The 16,150-nt window shown below is 50.6% G+C and overlaps 3 protein-coding genes across 3 annotated transcripts in view; all 3 read right to left on the bottom strand.

Annotated features, from left to right (window-relative positions):
• Positions 1-16,150, bottom strand: part of SDHB (succinate dehydrogenase complex iron sulfur subunit B) — a 689,037-nt gene that overhangs the window by 399,324 nt on the left and 273,563 nt on the right. The window lies entirely within an intron of this gene.
• PADI2 (peptidyl arginine deiminase 2) overlaps positions 1-16,150 on the bottom strand; it is a 579,517-nt gene that overhangs the window by 351,065 nt on the left and 212,302 nt on the right. The window lies entirely within an intron of this gene.
• RCC2 (regulator of chromosome condensation 2) overlaps positions 53-16,150 on the bottom strand; it is a 32,769-nt gene continuing 16,671 nt past the window's right edge. Inside the window, exons 5-13 of the mRNA XM_050791476.1 lie at positions 15,587-15,718; positions 15,084-15,172; positions 13,883-13,997; positions 9,671-9,837; positions 6,772-6,952; positions 6,305-6,410; positions 5,360-5,432; positions 3,263-3,340; positions 53-2,491 (exon numbers count right to left, since the gene is read on the bottom strand). Of these exons, the coding sequence (XP_050647433.1) occupies positions 2,387-2,491; positions 3,263-3,340; positions 5,360-5,432; positions 6,305-6,410; positions 6,772-6,952; positions 9,671-9,837; positions 13,883-13,997; positions 15,084-15,172; positions 15,587-15,718 (1,046 nt within the window). The 3' untranslated portion in view covers positions 53-2,386. The remainder of the gene's footprint in view (positions 2,492-3,262; positions 3,341-5,359; positions 5,433-6,304; positions 6,411-6,771; positions 6,953-9,670; positions 9,838-13,882; positions 13,998-15,083; positions 15,173-15,586; positions 15,719-16,150) is intronic.

Below are 16,150 nucleotides of genomic sequence, written 5' to 3'. Positions count from 1 at the left end.
TTAAGAAAAACAGAGCTCCATTCCAACCAAAAAAGAAACGCAAAAAAGCCAGGACAGTAGACAATGATGTCGTTTATTTAAAATGTTTACTCCAAGAAATATATATATAAAAAAAAATAATAAGACAATTACAGCACTAAACCAGGCACCTTCGACCAAATCACAACCTCCTCTTTGATTCCCCTTCACGCTAAGCCTCTTTCAAATTCTTTTTCCTGAGCTGGAAGACCAGTCAGATGCCCGCAGGGTCAGCGCCAAGCACGTTCCCAGCCGGGCAACTGTGTACCTTTCTCTAGGAGTGCACGACACCCTTCCCCCCCAACTCCTTGTTTTAAAGGATTTAACCCATTAGGAAGCCCATTTTTCCATCGAAGCCGGAAGAAGTGCGGGACAAGGCAGTCTTCGCTTCGAAGGTCCTTTCCTGCTCCAGTCCCTGGGCTAGTTCTAGAAGAGGCTGGCTGCCGGCTTTATAGGAGGCCACCGAAGATCTAAGTCCAGCTCCGCCCAGGGCGGCTCCTACAAAGGCTGGGACCTCGGGTGCTGCGTCCTCAACCCTCTCGGTAGCCACGACTCAAAGGAGAGACCTCAAAGGTGCCAGGAGCACAGGTGCCTGGGCTGCGTTCCAGGAAAGAGACCTGTCCAGGGAAACGGATCAGGCTGTCGCATGGAAGCTTGAGTCAGAGATGGTGGTTCTGGGGTGATTTGGACAAATTGGGTTAGTTTAGCAAAGCTCTGAAGTGGCAGAAGCTTCTCCCCTGGACTACTGATTGAACACAGAACAAGAGATGCGCGTGGCGTCAGACTAAGTCTCAGAGAGATGCAGGCCAGTCTCCTCCCACAGGGCCTTGGGACTGGCAGGACAGACACTGCTACGTGCCCTCCAAGGGCAGGAGTCATGGTAAGGAGCGACTAGGGTGGAAAATAGGGAAAAAAGCAACAACTAGATCATTTTTGGCATTTTAACATGGAGACGGTGACAAGTGGTAACAATAGCAAGAGAAAAAAAAAAAAAAACTTGAAGAGACCAATATTTAACTTTCCCATCCACCCAAGTCTCACATTTAAGTTCTAGTCCCATCTCCCCCATAAGCACCACTGAACTAAATATCTATTTTAAAGCACCCAAACCAGTCCAGACCCTCTGGAAACCAAGAGCCCCAGCCACAGCTGTCGCCTCTCTTGGGTCCAGGCGAGAGGAGGGTTCCGGGAAAGGCACCTCATAACTCACTCAGCGCAGCGCACACAGCAGCGAGCTCGGGCACGGGCACTTGACGGGGACGCGGGTGGCAGTCACAGCATCCGTGCTGACACGCGAGGAAGGGGACTCTTCGGTAATCCCAACTATTTGGTACCAGAGCCAAGCAAACGTGACTAAAGGGAGCTGGGTCAGCAGAACGGTACCCCGAGTCTCAGCAACAGGACGGCCCGCGCGAGGCAGGATCCAGGCGGGGGAGAAAAGGAGACCAAAGCACAAGGCGATCGAGGCTGGTACAGAAAGGGCTGATCCTTCTTGCAAGGACTGGAGAATGCACTTGACTGCTGGCTGATCAATCTCTAATTGGCGAGTGCACGTGACAAGGCTCAGCCCTGGCTCCACAGGGAGCCACGAAGCTAACTCAACTGATACAAATGTTCCCACCTCTGCCCCACCCGCAAGTCCCCATGGTTCCACAGTCACCTGATTTTCATTTGGACTTCTTTAACAGCTAGAGTAGATATAAATGGCTAAACACAGATCCCCAGTCCCCCACCAGGGGGGACACGGCCGATTCTCTAATGTCGCAGCCAGAAGGCTGTGGGCGTACAGGCAGCCAAGGGGAGAAACAGAATCAACACCGGCCTAGGCCGATCTGCAAGAAAAAGCGGGAAAGGAGTGACCCGGATGCTTCCGAAGCATGCGAGCGTGATTTGGGATGGAGGCGGGCCGGCGACTTTGCCTGTCTGCTGCCGGTTCCTGTAAGGGACATTTTTTGTGAGTAAATGGCGATTCCTCTTCCGTGTAGCATCCGCTTGGATCACGATGCTAATTATAACTGGAAAGGGGTGTTTTGGGGAGTGTATTCAGGAGAGGAAGAAAGAAAAAACTTAAAAAAAAAAAAAAAACCTAGATTGCTCAAAGTTTCGGCCTCTTTTGTAGGAATGGTAAGTCAACTATGAGCAAGTGTTTTAATTCGACACGAAGGGCGAAAGGGACTTTGGAAAGCATACAGAAAAAAAGGTAGTTAACGTTGGATCATTTGTAAAACGGAACCTCAGGGAGTCTAAACAAAAATGCACCTTCGGTCAACTTTTGCCTTTTTCAATTCCTCGTTGGACTTCCCGTCCCAGTGCACGTGGAAATGACAGCTGCCGCGAGAGGTGTGGAGTCGGAGAATCTCCGGGAGCATCAGAGGGTTCGGGGGTTGTATTCTGGCAGTTTCTTGATCTTCTCTTTCTCAGTCTCACTTTCGTCTCTTGCTATCACCAAGGAGTGTGAGTAGCCCATGGCGACCTGGGGGACAAATCAGCATTGGGTGTGCCTGCAGCGCCTGGGCTAATGAACGCGTTGAGGAGACTCTGGAAACTGGGCTGCCAAAGCGGGTCAGCATGGAGAAAAACAGGGTGCCCTTGAAAACCGCAAAAAGCCCCTCTGCCCAAGACAGCCAGTTTCCATGTGACTGTCACCAACACTCGGCCAATCAGAGCCTTCCAGGCTGCCCTGAGAGACCCAGCTGGAAGGAAGCCCACTGGGCCACCTATTGTCAGCAGGGACAGGTGGGGACATGGCTCCAGCTCCACTTCCATCCTCCTCTCTGGCCCACGATCCTGCCTGAGTGAGGTGCACGACCCCTCTCTGTGTCGTGGCAGACAGGGCTGGCAGCCTGGCTGAGCCACAGGGGCCTCACTCTGCCATCTGACTCCTGCAGCCACACAGCCTCTACTCCATGGACCTGCGGACCTGCCTCCAGCCCAGTGAATCTGAGTCCTGGGTGTGACGGAGACACGAGCGACGTGCTCGCCCGAGAGTGATCTGCTGCAGCCAGTTGGTGGCACCTGTCATCAAGGGCGAGGACAGCCACCCAGCCTGGCCAGCGACCCTCTGCACTCTCTCCTGCGGATGACTGTTTCCCCTCAGCAAACCTTAGCGTGAGGCACCAGGAAAGCTAGCTGAGGAGTTGTTAAACAAGACAACCCAAACAGACCGCGACGATCAAAAGCGTGAGGAGTGACGTACCACTGGGTATGGACACGTCCCCGAGCTGGCACAGCCACCCCCGCTTACCTGCTCTGAGAAAATGCCGTCCAGAGTCTTCACCTCCTGGGCTGCAGTGGAAGACTTGGGCTTGTGGTCCCCATAGCCCTGGCGAAGCAAACAAGATGTCTGCAATCGGGAATCCGTGTGGCTCAGTCCACAAGTGGGGAATCACGGCAACGTTTCCCAGCCCCCACTAGCCAGAAGCCAGTGACGATGCCCACTGGCCCGTGACCAAGCCCGGCCACCCGTGCACACGAGGGCCAGGTGGAATCATCCAAGTTTATCCACGAAAGCTGCCGCCAGCAGGCAACTAGTGCTTAACCTAAGGAAGACCAAGGTGCCCGACTCTAGCCTGCAGGACTTCTGTGTGCTCAAGTCCCTTCTGGGGAGTATGGCACTGGTGACAGGAGATGACACCACGAGTGCAGGAAGAACAGCACCTGCAGCCCTTCTGGACCAAAGTCACCAAGAACACGGATGACCAGATGCCCCTGATGCCTCCACCGTCCAGAGAGTGGAATAATCACCATCCAAAACAAAACAAAAGGGCTTAAGCATGACAGGGAGACTATTTATTAGCAATGGCACCAGGGAACCAGTTTCCCTCCCAGAGGTAGAAGGAACTGGACGAATTGGCAAAGTAAGGGGGAGTCTTGTGCAAAGGTGTGGAGCTGGGCAATTGAAAGGCTGAAGGCCCCGGCTCAGCTGAAACAGAGGGTCCCACAGGGCAGGAGAGCCAGACCCTCCCTCCCAGCCCAGGCCTGCCCACGTGTCCCTGGTTTCATCTCCCGCCAGGCCCCACCCCGGCCTTCCCACACAGTAGACGTTCCCTCCAATGTGCCAGGCCACCTTCTCACCCTTGAGAAGCTCCCCAGAAAGTCTCCCTTGCTCCCCTCTTGTTTCAAAATTTATATTTAGAAGGTCAAAGTCTATTTCTGATAGGCCCCAGAAAACATCCGTCCTCCGCTAAGAACAATCTGTAGAAACTGGGCCAGGTTCTGTCTCTTTCCTGTCAACGTTTCCAATCGGGCCAGCAGAGCGTCTGAGCCAGACTGCAAGGGCGTGCAGAACCCCGAGAAAAAGATGCATTCACCATCCATCCTAGCCACAGCTTGAGGGACCAAGGACCGCCCTTCCTTCCCCCTCCTCTCCAACAACACGTCAGCTTGCAACCCTGAGGTTCAGGAGACGGAGGCAGACTGTGTTTCTAACAAGAAATGAGGGACTAAAACTAAGATCACTAAGAGTTAATCAAGCGGAGAATCAAACCGTGACTAGCGCAGGCAGATCAGGATGCACTCCACAGCCAAGAGAGTCTTCCTAACAAAACCTCTAAGACCCACCTTGGCCGGGCGCAGTGGATCACCTAAGGCCAGGAATTTGAGACCAGCCTGGCCAACATGGTGAAACCCCATCTCTACCAAAAATACAAAAATTAGCCAGGCGTGGTGGCAAACGCTTGTAGTCCCAGCTACTCAGGAGGCTGAAGCAGGAGAACTGAGAATCATTTGAACCTGGCAGGCAGAGGTTGCAGTGAGCCAAGATTGTGCTACTGTACTCCTGGGTGACAGAGAAACGCCATCTCAAAAAAAAAACAAAGACTCACCTAGCACCAGGACCTAAGAATGAAAGACATTTGTTTGGGGAAGGCCACATGTGTGAAATTGAGGGCCATGGGTTCTAACCTCATTACTCAAGTAACTGGTATTAACAACAAAAACACAGGTTTAAACTCAATTTGGAAAAATGAAGAATGTCCCCAAATCACCCACTACTGTGAGTTTCCCACTGACTTAGGCCTCCAAGGGAGAGGGAACAAACAGGCCCCTTTCCTACCATATCCCAACTGTGGTTTAGAAAATGCAAGGGGAAACTGGATCTGAAAAGTCCCAATTTTCAGAGTTTACAAATGTGCAGAGATGACTCAGAATTATCTGACTAGCACAGAATTGTCCTTGAAAACTCATGGGACTCAATCGTGCTGCAGACCTTAATATAATAAGGGGAGGAGAATCCCAAATGTTTTTCTTCTGTGTGTTTTGGGAGACAGGTGGAGAGAACCCAAAGGCCAAGAGCCACCCTGACTGGCTCCACTTCCCCCGACCTGCGCAGGTGACAGCTTACCAGTTCCCCAAAGGTCGGTGACGGGCCCCAGCTGATGGTGCTCTCGTCGGCGGCCACAATGATGCTGCTCTTCCTGCAAACAGGCAGGCTGTCACCGCAGGCCCAGCAGCCCCTACCCTGGACCTACCCAGCTACGGCTCCGAGGGCATGGGTGTGAGCTGCCGCTTTTCAGGTGGTGTACACATTCCAAGTAGCAAACACGACAACAGGGCCAACAGGCTTCTCCTAAACTCTGAAGATTGTTCTGTGCGGGCCACTCAACGTTTCAACAAAACGACAAAGCCCTTAGACAGGCCTAGGGGCCGAAGGCAGGGGACCTTGCTGTGCACCCCACCCTAGGTCCTAGGGCTCTCTCAGTGGGAGGTTGCTTTGGGAAGAGACCAGATCACAATGGAGTAAAAGCCTGTTGCAGAGGGAGCAGCCTTCATGCATAGTAATTTGGGCAGGGCTAGAGGCCTCAACAGATTAAAGCCACGCCCCTTAGACTGTTCCACCCACACCCGCCAGCTGACGAATCCAGCTCCTCAGCAAGAAGTGCTAGCTAACTCAACAGGAGTCCTGAAATGAACTACAAACCACTGCTGTCAAGACAATGTCGTCTTCCCAGTGTCAGAGCAACTCCAGTCCTACGTTCCCAACTACGTGTAATTTTCAACCTGCAACGCAGGAATACATCAAGCTCTGCTTGTGTATTTCTTTGAACAGAAACCTTCAAAATGACTTTCTTCCCACAAGACAGGGAACAGCCATCTGTTCTAGCAGCGAATGGGCCCTCTCCCCTCCTGGGCCCCTGGATTCCAGGATTCAGTGTGTCACATGGCCTGCTGAGGACAGCCCAACAGGTAGCAGAAACAGAGCCCCATCAGGGAAGGGCACCCCATGGGTGTGTCTGACACCCCCAAGAAAGGAAGAGACCTCATACCCACAGGAGGTGCTGCCACCTACCCACAAGCCAGGCTCCGGATTCTCCAGCCGCAGAGGTCCTGCACTGCTTTTGGGTACATGGTAGATTCACGGGAGGTGTTGGTGGCCCCCCAGAAAAACAGACCACCTGAGGGAAGACAAAACATGTTCCCAGCGTGACCAGACATCGAGAGCTGAGTCTCATCTTTAGCATTATGAGGGTGAAGAGTAAGAAGACAGGATGGCAAACAAGTGTTCTGTCTAAAAGATAACTGGAGCCGGGCATGGTGGCGTGCCTGTGCAGTCCTAGCTACTCAGGACGCTAAGGTGGTAGGACTGCTTGAGCCCAGGAGTTCAAGACCAGCCTGGACAACACAATGAGCTCCTATCTCAAAAAAATAAAGAACAATGGGAGGTAAAGAGAACTGGGGTTCATGGTCTAGGGACAGGACAATGGCTACACGGTTCCCCACGAGAGCACTGATAAGCCAGGGAGAGCAATCACTAACCCACTTCGCTGACGGCAAAGGAACAGGTGTAACCAGCATAGATCTGGGAAGCCCCACGTCCAGGGAAGTCAAACAGCTTCACCAGGCGGGGAACCATCTCATCCTTCTGCTCTGCGTGGCCCAGTCGGCCATAGCCACCGAAGCCCCAGGAGAAGACTCGCTTCTGGGAGTCCAGGACCAGCTGCAAGGAAAGAAAACACAGGGTTGGAACAAACAGGTTTCCAACAGGCAACAAGAGGCGTCATCGTTTCTGTCCAGACAAACTGATGCAAATGCTAAGGGCAAAGGAACAGCAACATCCAAGATCCCCTATCAGCTGGGCGCGGTCGCTCACGTCTAATCCCAACACTTTGGGAGGCCACGGCAGGTGGATCACTTGAGGTCAAGAGTTCGAGACCAGCCTGGCCAACATGGTGAAACCCAGTCTCTAAAAACCAAAGAAATATCCTCTGCCTGCCTCCAACAGAAAGATCCTCTACCTCTCGCCTCCAGCAGTGGGGGAGGAGGCAACAGAAGCAAGTGTAGCAAAATGGCATGCATTCAATAAACCTAGTTTGCTATTTCTCTGCCAGGGACTCCATTTTCCAATCCTTTTTTGTTCTGTTTATTTATTTAAGCTACAAGTCTTAACCCTTTCCTTAGTCAGAAGCAACAGGGCTATGTCTTTGGACAGCAGGGCAACCACTTGATTCCTATTACAACAGAGATTCCGCCAGGTGCGGTGGCTCATGCCTGTAATCCTAGCACTTTGGGAGGCCGAGGCGGGTAGATTGCCTGAACTCAGGAGTTCAAGACTAGCCTGGGCAACATGGTGAAACCCGTCTCTGCTACAACACAAAAAATAAGCTGGGCATGCTGGTGTGCACCTGTAATCCCAGCTACTTGGGAGGCTGAGACAGGAGACTCTCTTGAACCTGGGAGGCAGAGGTTGCGGTGAGCCGAGACTGTGTCACTGCACTCCAGCCTGGGTGACAGAGTGAGACTCCATCTCAAAAAAAAAAAAAACAGATTCGACTGCAGAAAGAACAGAACAGAAAAGGTCTACCTGTTCCTGGATTTTTCATTTCTTTTTTCCCCCTTGAGAGGGTCTCATGCTCTGTCACCCAGGCTGGAATGCAGTGGTGCAATCTCGGCTCACCACAACCTCCACCTCCTGGGCTTAAGTGAATCTCCTACCTCAGCCTCCCAAGTAGCTAGGACTTGGGTGTGTACCACCACGCCCAGCTAATTTTTGTGTTTTTTTGGTAGAAAAGGGGGTCTCACCATGTTGCCCAGGCTAGTCTAAAATGATCCGCCCACCTTGGCCTCCCAAAGTCCTCAGATTACAAACATGAACCACTGCACCCGGCCTGGATTCTTCTTTAGACTTCCCCCTTGTCCACAGGTACACAGAGGTAACCTGTACCTGGTCACTGATGAAATGAACTCAAAGACACTTCAAGTGTTTCAGATCTATCTTCTTCAGTCTTGTCTTCCCATCTTCTGACATGCCAATTCAGTTATTTCATGTTTCATGTCTAAACCATATGAATCTACAACTTACTAAAAAGCTTGACCTATAAGGTCCTAAACAAAAGCCAACTTTATTTCCCCGGCTGCATTAGACAAAACAAATCACAGTTTTTGGACTTGCACAAACTGAAATCTCCTACTCTAGTCCTAGCCCAATTCACTGGGCATTCTTCATCGGGAAGAAGATTCCAAGGGAAGGAGCTGGTGGGCTGAGACCACTCAGTGGGGAGGACCAACTTATCTCTGGACTCCCGGCCCAGGCTCTTTGAACAAAGCACAGAACACAGACTCCTAGGCATTCTCAGAATGAAGAACCACAGGAAGGCCATTAAAATTAACAGACACTCTAACACCTGCCAGGAACGGTGGCTCACACCTGTAATCCCAGCACTTTGGGAGGCCGAGGCAGGTGGATCACAAGGTCAGGAGTGTGAGACCACCCTGGCCAACATGGTGAAACCCCATCTCTACTAAAAATACAAAAATTAGCCAGGCATGGTGGCAGGCGCCTGTAATTCCAGCTACTCAGGAGGCTGAGGCAGGAGAATCGCTTGAAACCGGAAGGCAGAGGTTGCAGTGAGCCAAGATCCTGCCACTGCACTCCAGCCTAGGTGAAAAAGTGAAACTCCGTCTCAAAACAACAAAAAAAGATACACAAACAAAAGATTGCACTGCGGTTTATCTAAAGTGACCTTTAAAGAAACAACCTAGGCCGGGACGTGGTGGCTCACACCTGTAATCCCAGCACTTTGGGAGGCTGAGGCAGGCGGATCACCTGAGGTCGGGAGTTTGAGACCAGCCTGACCAACATGGAGAAACCCTATCTCTACTAAAAATACAAAATTAGCCGGGGCATGGTGGAGCACGCCTGTAATCCCAGCTACTCAGGAGGCTGAGGCAGGAGAACTGCTTGAACCTGGGAGGCGGAAGTTGTGGTGAGCCGAGATTGCGCTCCAGCCTGGGCAACAAGAGCGAAACTGTCTGAAAAAAAAAAAAAAAAAGGAACAACCTACTGATTAAAAACGACTCACATCCCCAGTATGGGGCACCATCTATTGACCTGGAAAGATGTCTGTGATGTTATGTTAGACAAAAGCCAAAAACAGAAAGTGCTTACCGTAAGGTGCAGGTGAGGACAGCAAAACATCTACTCGTTTAAGATGTGTCTATTTAAATCATGGGAGAAGTTAACACAGGAGAGGCAGTGACAGGGAACCCTGCCCTGGGACCAAGGACCCTTTGGCCAGGGTGCAAAGCCCTCCTGAAGCAGCAAGCAGATGTCCACCTGGAATCCGTTCCTAGCCAAAGCCAAGCGTCAGGAAACTGGAGCATGAAGACCCCTCTATACCCGTGCGACTCTCAGGAAGTGAGAAAAGCCGAGCCTCACCGTGTGGTTAGCGCCACAGGCCACGTCCCGCACAACCACGTTTGGTACAGGCAGAATCTGTCCATCTTTTGTCTTCTCAATGAAGATGGCCACTCGCCGGGGAACTAGTTCACAGTCATACTCTATCCGCTGTGCCCGGGCGATGAACTTCCCATCTGAGTTGTGTCCTGTAGAGACCACAGAGCCGGCCATCAGCGGCAGCACAAGCACAAGAGACGTGTCACTGTGCCCACACAGAGTCTGTAGTGAGCCCCGGCATCACCCCAATCTGGCCCTTCTGGGCCTTATACTAGCACACGACGGTCAACAAGGGCAGCGTTTCCAATCTCAGGCACAGCACAGTGAGCGGGTCAGTGAAATCAATTTTGTGAGCTGAGACCAGTTATTTTTTTAAAAACGAATAGAACAGAATGACAAACAATACTCTACACATAATAATGCCACCATGTTATAACAATTCTAGGTAAGGTATTATAGGTTCAGATTGGGTTGCAACAGAAAACTTATTTCTTACAATGGACTGCAGTCAAAAAAGTTGAAGCTGCTGATCAAGGAATGGTCTATCAAGTAACATCTCTACTCGACTGGAGGGACCACAGGGAGCCCCTGATGAGCCAAGAATAGACAGAAAAGCTCCACACACAATCCTAGGCCTGTTTTTATGAATTACCAGTAACCTAAACATACGGTTATGGGTGGCTAAAACCTGCACTTCCCACACTCCGACTGACCCAGGGACTGGTTCGCAAGGACCCAGCTCAGCACACCACACAACAGGAGACCGGCTGCTCCAGTCCTGAGAACACGCCAGACACCCATGCTCCTGCAGGCACCCGCAGCAGCAGGGCTACCGAGTACTCTGTAGTTTTAAACTGCTCCTATTCCTACACTGTGATCATCAGTTTGGTTGGGCATGGTGGGTCACGCCTGTAATCCCAGCACGTTGGGAGGCCGAGGTGAGTGGATCACCTGAAGTGAAGTGTTCAAGACCAGCCTGGCCAACACAGTGAAGTCCTATCTCTACTTAAACAAACACAAGGCTGGGCGCGGTGGCTCATGCCTATCATCCCAGCACTTTGGGAGGCTGAGGTGGGCGGATCACGAGGTCAGGAGATTGAGACCATCGTGGCTAACATGGTGAAACTGTCTCTACTAAAAATACAAAAATTAGCTGGGCGTGGTGGCGGGCGCCTGTAGTCCCAGCTACTCAGGAGGCTGAGGCAGGAGAATCACTTGAAGCTGGGAGGTGGAGGTTGCAGTGAGCAAAGATCGGGCCACAGCACTCCAGCCTGGGTGACACGGCAAGACTCTGCCTCCAAAAAAAAAAAAAAAATGGTTTTGTCAGTTTGTAAACGAGCCCCCCAGCTTGTGGCTAATCCCCCTCCATATGACACGCTTGTGTGCACCTCAGCCCTTACTGGTGTGTGTGGTTTTGAGCACTGTGCTATTTAAATAGTCAGCCCTCCACAGCCACAGGTTCAACCAACTGTGGTACAAAAACATCTGGGGGGAGGGGTAAACAAGAAAAAAAAGATAATACAAATAATACAAGTAAGACCATATAGTAGAACTATTTACATGACATTTATATCACATTAGGCACTGAAGTAATCTAGAGATGATTTTAAGTATATAGGTTACATGCAGATACGATGCCATTTTATATAAGTTGCTTAAGCATCTGCGGATCTTGGTATCCACAGGGGGTACTGGAAGCAATCCCCCAGGTAACCAAGGAGCAGCCGTACCCTGGAATCACAACTAAACCACGCACAGTACAATTACTGGGCTTGTTTACAGGGCGTTGCTTTATAACACTCATAAGCAGGTTCCCTTATGACAACAGTTCTCTGCTGTTGACATAATCCATTCCAGTGGAATGTTTGTCCATTTAAAAGTCTGAGGGTCTTGGCTGGGCGCAGTGGCTCATGCCTGTAATCCCAGCACTTTGGGAGGCTGAGGCGAGCGGATCACGAGATCAAGAGATCTACACCATCCTGGCCAGCATGGTGAAACCTCATCTCTACTAAAAGTACAAAAATTAGCCAGGCATGGTGGCACACACCTGTAGTCCCAGCTACTTGGGAGGCTGAGGCAGGAGAATCGCTTGAACCCAGGAGGCAGAGGGTGCAGTGACCCGAGATCACGCCACTGCACTCCAGCCTGGCCACAGAGCAAGACTCTGTATCCAAAAAAAAAAAAAAGTCTGAGGGTTCCCACTAAGAAATTCCCCCACCTTCTAGGATATGATGAATTGAAGGACATCATAGCAAATAGAATGCACTTCAGGATATGGATGCTACTTCTCTCACAAAAATGGTATTTTTAAACACTTGCACTCTTCTGGACAAGGTTTCAGCACGGCAGTCAACAAATGATTAGAGTCCCTTTATTTGCTACCGACACAGTGGATACTGGACACAATCCCCAGACAGCAGAGGAGGCATATTTGGGGACTGTTTTTTCCATCTCCTTTAAAAAGCTGCACACATCTGCTTTCTCCAGAAGAACAGAACAGAAACTACTCCAGAAAACATGGAACGGGGACTTCCCTGTCCCTCTAGAGGGGTGACAGCTCTTTAAAATAAAGTTAAATGGCATGGCCGGGCACAGTGGCTCACACCTATAATCCCAACACTTTGGGAGGCCGAGGCGGGTAGATCACTTGAGATCAAGAGTTTGAGACAAGCCTGGTCAACATGGTGAAACCTCGTCTCTACTAAAAATACAAAAAAGTTAGCTGGGTGTGGCGGCGGGCGCCTGTAGTCCCAACTACTCGGGAGGCTGAGGCAGGAGAATCATTTGAATCCGGGAGGTGGAGGTTGCAGTGAACTGACATCACACCACTGCACTCCAGCCTGGGCGACAGAGAGAGACTCCATCTCTCTTATATTGGCATTGCCCAGCCCAGTAAGTGCACTGCAAAAAAGGGGGCACAAGGCATGAGTTTGTGTGGGTGAGACACGGCCACAGTCAGATTTAGGTTCTCATTCTAAAAGTGATCTACCCGGATTTGGACAACGAAACAAAAACCTGCCTTAAAACAAGTAATACACTGAGAATAAACGATTCTGTAGCTACAAATCAAGCCAATCCTACAAGCTGAGTGTAACTGAGCACCTGAGAATTTGTACAAAGTACTTACATGGTGCCTGGCACACGCAGTCACTGCTCCATGAAAGTGAGCCATTTTTAATCACCAACAGCATGTCACGCTTCCTGATGGAAAATCGACTTGCCAGGGTGCAGAGGGGAGGCCGAGGCAGCAGGAGCGCGCACGTGGCAGGAAGCGGACCCCTGCCGGGCACCGCAGCAGGGCCGTGGCCATGGAAACCGCTCTCCAACTGTCTCGGGCTCCGCCTGGGCAACCAACGCAAAATGTGTAATGTGCGTAAGGGGCTGTTCTCTCTTATTCACTTCTGACTTGAGGTATATTTAGTTTCACAAAGTCACTGTTCCCCGAGGCTAAGGCCAGCGGGCTCGGCGCTATTTTTACCTTTTCCATCTGCCAGGAGCTGCGGCTGCAGGAGCAGGCGTGGCCAGCAGAGGGCGCCCGCGCCACACCTCGTGGAGGCCTCCCTAGAGAGGCTGGAGGCGGAGCCGCAAAGGGGAACCACACTTCGGGGTGGGACAGGAAGAACTGAGACCACCAAGTCGCAAGACACTCCCCCCACTGACTGAGAACTGATTCCTGAATTCTCCTTTTCTACCAATTAGATCGAAGAAACAAGTCTCTGGACAACCAGATTCTGGCTAGGGATGACGCACGGGGAGGGGGTCCACCGGGGCTCCTCACGTGGCAACCTGAAATAATCTCCCAGGCCAGGGTTTCCAGAACAACCTTCACCTTGTGTAATTTTCTCATTTTCAATAAAGGCATAATCTTTAAATGTGAAACTGAATGAAGGTGGCCTGATTTTTTTTTTTAAACTTTGAAATCCTTTTATATAAATGAATTCCCAAATCACAAAAAAAGAAATCTTTTGTCACACTCCAGTCCCAACTTTTCCATTGAGGCAGTGTTGCCATACTCCACAATCCTGTGAATGAGGACGCGCTGTTCCGCTGAACGTGAGATCCACTTAATGGACAAAGGCTATTATCTGAGATCAATTACCCACATTTCTAACACGTGTGTGCAGCCACACAGCGATCTCTGGTTCTGAATATACACAACTAGATTAGAGCTTTTAAAAAAATGTACTTCCATACCCAGCTGACCATATTCAGGGCACCCAAAGGAATAGAGGTTTCCTTTGCAGTCCATTATCATACTGAATTCAGCCCCACAGGCCATTTTGGTAATTGGCTGGCCGTTGTACATTATCTGAAAAGAAAAGAAAGGAGACTTTCATTTTTTTTTTAAAGACTGATAAAAAGCCTCTACCTCTCTGCATGTTGGTGGGAAACAATTACTAGGTTACAAAGGGAAGTTTAATAAACTCAACAATTCTGAAGGCAAAAGCTGACGGCATTTCTAGAACACAAAGCTTAGAAGATATGTAAAGAAGCACCCTCACACCCCCCACCTTCCAGCACAGAGCACAGTTCAAAGCCTAGCCACTGTCTCTTTTTAAGATCAATAAGACCAAGTCCTTCCCTTCCTTCATCACCTAAACCACTAATTAGGCACTTAGCATTCTTCTGCCATTAGCAGTAGTTTGTTTTTAAGGTATAAATCTCACCCTTCCAACTCAAGTTTCTTAGGGAAAAAAAAAGACTGCCTATCTTTTATTTGTGTTCTAAGAACCTGGCTGGTGACTTTATACAAGGTCAAAACAAAGTATTTGCAGGTAAGTACAATTACATCCTACAACATGTCTCACTTTCTTTGGAACAGAACAGGCTTACGACAAGGCATTTCTAACACATTTCTCCACTTGGAAACAAAATGTTTTCAGGATGGTTTTCAACCTGACCACAGACTACGCCTGTTTTAAAAACTACAGCAAGGCTGTGCACAGTGGCTCACACCTGTAATCCCAGTACTTTGGGAGGCCGAGGTGGGCAGATCACCTGAGGTCAGGAGTTCCAGACCTGCCTGACCAACATGGAGAAACCCTGTCTCTACTAAAAATACAAAATTAGCCAGGGGTGGTGGTGCACGCCTGTAATCCCAGCTACTCTGGAGGGTGAGGCAGGAGAATCACTTGAACCTGGGAGGCGGAGGTTGCAGTGAGCGGAGACTGCACCATTGCACTCCAGCCTGGGCGACAAGAGCGAAACTCTGTTCTCAAACAAAAACAAGAACAAAAACAAAAACAAAAAAACCCTACAGCATATAACTAAACATCCAGGACCTCTTTTTACAAGGGGTGAATTAACTCAAACAACGGAGACCCCACCTCAGAAAATCACACACAAAAGTAAAGAGAAAGGAAAAGCCGTGGAGCCGGAGCTGAGGAGGCGTCACCTGCGCGGGGCTGGGGACGGCGTCTGTCTGGTTGCCAAGGCCCAGCTGCCCCATCTTGTTTTCCCCAAAAGCAAACACGGAACCCGTTTCTGGAAGGAAAGAAAAATATCACAAAAGGGAAGATAATGGTGAATGTTTTGAACTACATTTAGAACCAAAAGCATCAAAATAATAAAAACAGCTCATCTGCCAGGCAGAAGGCAAGTGAGACTGCCCAAAAGCTGGCAGTGCAGACGCTTCACAGCAAAGTCATTTCACATCAGAATCTGGGTGTGCAGAGATACGCAGGGCAGCGTCTCCCACTCCCAGATGGGCCTCCTATGGCCACTGGGGAGGCTCCCAATGCCCTCAAGAAGCCACTCCATACCCAGGTTCTCAGGGCCTCTTTCTGATCTTGACCAAGAGTCACAAGGGTAACTCCACCCCTCCCCCCACGCCCCATCCCCGAGGCAGACCATTTGGCCTCTTGCCAAACTAAGAAACACCAGCAGCCCCCTCCTTACCCGTCAAGGCCAAGGTGTGGTTCCGCCCACATGCTGCAGACACAATCACTTCGTGGCTGAGACCCTCGATGAGTCTGGGGGCTTCTACTCTCTTGGTGTCACCATGTCCTAGCTGCCCCTTCTCATTTCGACCTGCAGATCACATGAGAGAAAGCAGAAAAGACAGAGGGTGGTCCAGGTGGCACCACCAGGCGAAGGCGAGTACCAACACACTCTCAAATGACGCCCATCTGTGCCTCCGGAAGGCACCCTCCAAATTCCCAACAGCAGCCAAGATCCAGAGCAAAGACCATTCCGGCCTTCCGCCCACTGGAATGGCACCTGCTGCAGCTCCCCCGACCTCCTTCCCTGGGGCAGCAGCGGGACCACCCGTGCGCACCTCCCACATCTCTGCTACAAAGGGAAACGAGAGGCTCCGTGTGGTACGGACACCAAGCACAGGCGGGCATGCTCACAGAAACACGCTGTTCCCACTTGGAGTGCCCGCAAGACAACCACCCCGTCGCTACCCTCTGAGATGTATTTTAAGACCGCACCCATTTTGACACCTGGCTCACCAGAGTT

This window comes from Macaca thibetana, chromosome 1 (genome assembly GCF_024542745.1).
Source record: "Macaca thibetana thibetana isolate TM-01 chromosome 1, ASM2454274v1, whole genome shotgun sequence".
Classification (NCBI taxonomy): domain Eukaryota; kingdom Metazoa; phylum Chordata; class Mammalia; order Primates; family Cercopithecidae; genus Macaca; species Macaca thibetana.
This window is presented reverse-complemented; position numbering and strand designations above follow the sequence as displayed.